General features: G+C 36.6%; 1 protein-coding gene across 1 annotated transcript; it reads right to left on the bottom strand.

The window, feature by feature from the left end:
• LOC100524752 (olfactory receptor 4F6-like) lies at positions 1,376-2,434 on the bottom strand. The gene has a single exon (XM_003128762.2). The coding sequence runs from the start codon at positions 2,432-2,434 to the stop codon at positions 1,496-1,498; it is 939 nt and encodes a 312-aa protein (XP_003128810.2). The 3' UTR covers positions 1,376-1,495.

The following is a 2,989-nucleotide window of genomic DNA, read 5'->3' as shown; positions in this document are numbered from 1 at the left end:
CATTATCCTCCACCAAGTTCTATCGCAAGTAACTAGGTATATAGTTCCCTGTGCTATACAGCAGGATCTCACTGCTTATCCATTCCAAATGCATTAGTTTGCATATTATCAACCCCATACTCCAAGTCTATCCCTCTCCCTTCCCCCCACCCTTGGCAACCAAAAGTCTGTTCTCCAAGTCCATGAATTTCTTCAAAATTTATGAATTTGTACTCTATATTAGATTCCAGGTATAAGTGATATTATATGGTATTTGTCTTTTTCTTTCTGACTTACTTCACTTAGTATAAGAGTCTCTAGTTATATGCATGTTGCTGCAAATGACAATATTTTGTTCTTTCTTATGGCTGAGTAGTATTCCATCATGTATATATACCACATTTTCTTAATCCATTTCATCTGTTGATGGACATTTAGGTTGTTTCCCTGTATTTGCTATTGTGACTAGTGCTGCTATGAACACAGGGGCACATGTATTTTTTTCAATGAAAGTTTTGTCCAGATATATGCCAAACAGTGGGATTGCTGCGACATATGGTAATTCTATATTTACTTTTCTGAGGTACCTCTATACTGTTTTCCATAGTGGTTGTATCAATTTACATTCCTACCAACAGTAAAGGTTCCCTTTTCTTCACACCCTCTCCAGCACTGATTATTTGTTGACTTGTTAATGATGGCTATTCTGTGAGGTGGTACCTCACAGTAGTTTTGATTTGCATTTATCTAATAATCAGTGATGTTGAGCATTTTTTTCATGTGCTTGTTGGCCATATGTATTTTCTTTGGATAAATGTCTATTAAATCTTAAATCATTCTTTTTTACAATCAGTACGTATTTAAAGAGAATAGTTAAAAGTAATGTTGAAAGAATAAAGATATTATTTTGCCTTCTTACACTCCAGATCTTAAAATGATCTCAAACATAAATAATTGATTAACTGTCCATTTTGTTTTGGCATATGTCAATATTAGAAAATATTTAATCCAATAATGAAGTTAAATTTTCTTCAAAAATTATATTCACGTAACGGAGTATATCTATTTACACAAGTAACAAATTAAGAAAGAAACACAAGTAACACGAATCAGAATCAATATAGAAAATAATCCTGCATTTCTAGGCCAAAAATACTTACAACAGAAACCAACATTATTTTTAATTGAGACTTTTTCAACCAATTGCAGAGGAAAATATCAACAATGAGTACCTCACTGTAGCATGGAGTTCATTAAAAAATTCAAGATGCTCTGTGGAATATTTAAAATGTAAGTCACACAAAGAGTATTTTCTATTTTCTATATTTTAAGATCTTAAAACTATAAAATAGCTTGTAGATAATCAAATACATAATAACATATTTGGTGATTAACTTAAAATGAACTAAGCTTTTTGAGCTGCTGAAGAAAAGACAAATTGTCTCAAAATGGTATCATATTTTAATTTTTATAGTACTCCTTACAGAATGTATCCACTTGCATTCTCATGAGTTATTTAGGAGATCTTCTGCCAGCTCAAGAGCTGACTACTCAGTCTCCTCACTGCCATCTTCATGTCCTTGTTTCTCAATGTGTAAATGGCAGGATTCAGGAGGGGCGTAATCATAAAGTCCAAAATGGCAAGGAACTTGTCCACCGGCACCGTGGGAAATGGCCACATGTAAACAAAGATGCATGGCCCAAAGAACAAAATCACCACACTGATGTGAGCCGACAGAGTAGAGAGAGCCTTGCACAAACTGCCTGAGGAGCGTTTCCATACTGTCACCAGAATGAAAACATAGGAGGCAATCAGTAAGAAGAAGGTGCCCATAGTGATGAACCCACTGTTGGCAGTAACCATGAATTCCATTCTGTAGGTGTCTATGCAGGCAAGTTTGATAAACCGAGGAAGATCACAGTAAAAGCTATCTATTTCATTAGGACCACAAAACGGCAGATGGACCACAAAAGCTACCTGGACCACTGCGTGAAGGAGGCCAATAGCCCAAGCACCACACAGAAGCAAAAGGCACATCCGGGGGCTCATGATGGTCAGGTAATGCAGGGGCTTACATATGGCCACATATCGGTCTAGGGCCATGGCAGTAAGCAGCACCATCTCAGATCCACCCAGGATGTGAAGGAGAAATATCTGGAAGACACACCCCTGAAAGGATATGGTTTTGCGCCCAGAGCACAGATCAGAAATCATCTTAGGAACTGTTAAGGTAGAGAGACACAAATCAATAAAGGAGAGGTTGGCTAAAAGGAAGTACATGGGGGAATGTAGACGAGGCTCAAAGATCACTGCAAACACAACAAGGAGGTTCCCTAGAACAATTGTTCCATAACACACTGTAGAGAAGGCAAGGAGGAAATCCTGTACTGGTCTGGAGGGAGAAAGTCCCAGGAATACAAATTCAGACACCGAAGAGTAATTTGTTTTGTACATTGGCTTTATCTGGTGACACCTATAGACCAAAAAGAAAATAATAACCAAAGGATTTATCAAAAATTAATATTTAAATAAATAGGTAAAATCTTTTATTTAAATCTGGTTTTAAGAATAAGTCTTAACTAGTAGTGGTTCAAATGTTTTCAAAAGTTTATGCATTGATCTATTCCTTCAGCTAATATATCTAAGGAGTGTAACTGATATTCCTAATGAACATGGACCATATTCCTAGTACTATGTCAAGTTCTAAGGTAAAAAACTAATTCTGACTTTTGGAGGTGTACAGGCTGATGGTGGATCTTGACATTAAATAACTATAAATCAGATACAACTCTGAAAATTGAAGGAAAAGAACAGGACTATGAGAACACTGTGACTCATCAGATTGTACTTGTTTAGATTCTGTTAATAGGGAGTTACTACTAAAGAGTAAGTAGAGTAGTCCAGACTTTGAAATGCCATGTGCAAAGATGCTGTGGCAGGAAGGCCGGTGGAACAAGAGAGTGAATAACTGAGTTCAGACTGGACTAATAGGCCAGCAGCATGGATCTT

Source organism: Sus scrofa, chromosome 7, assembly GCF_000003025.6.
Source record: "Sus scrofa isolate TJ Tabasco breed Duroc chromosome 7, Sscrofa11.1, whole genome shotgun sequence".
NCBI lineage: Eukaryota > Metazoa > Chordata > Mammalia > Artiodactyla > Suidae > Sus > Sus scrofa.
This window is presented reverse-complemented; position numbering and strand designations above follow the sequence as displayed.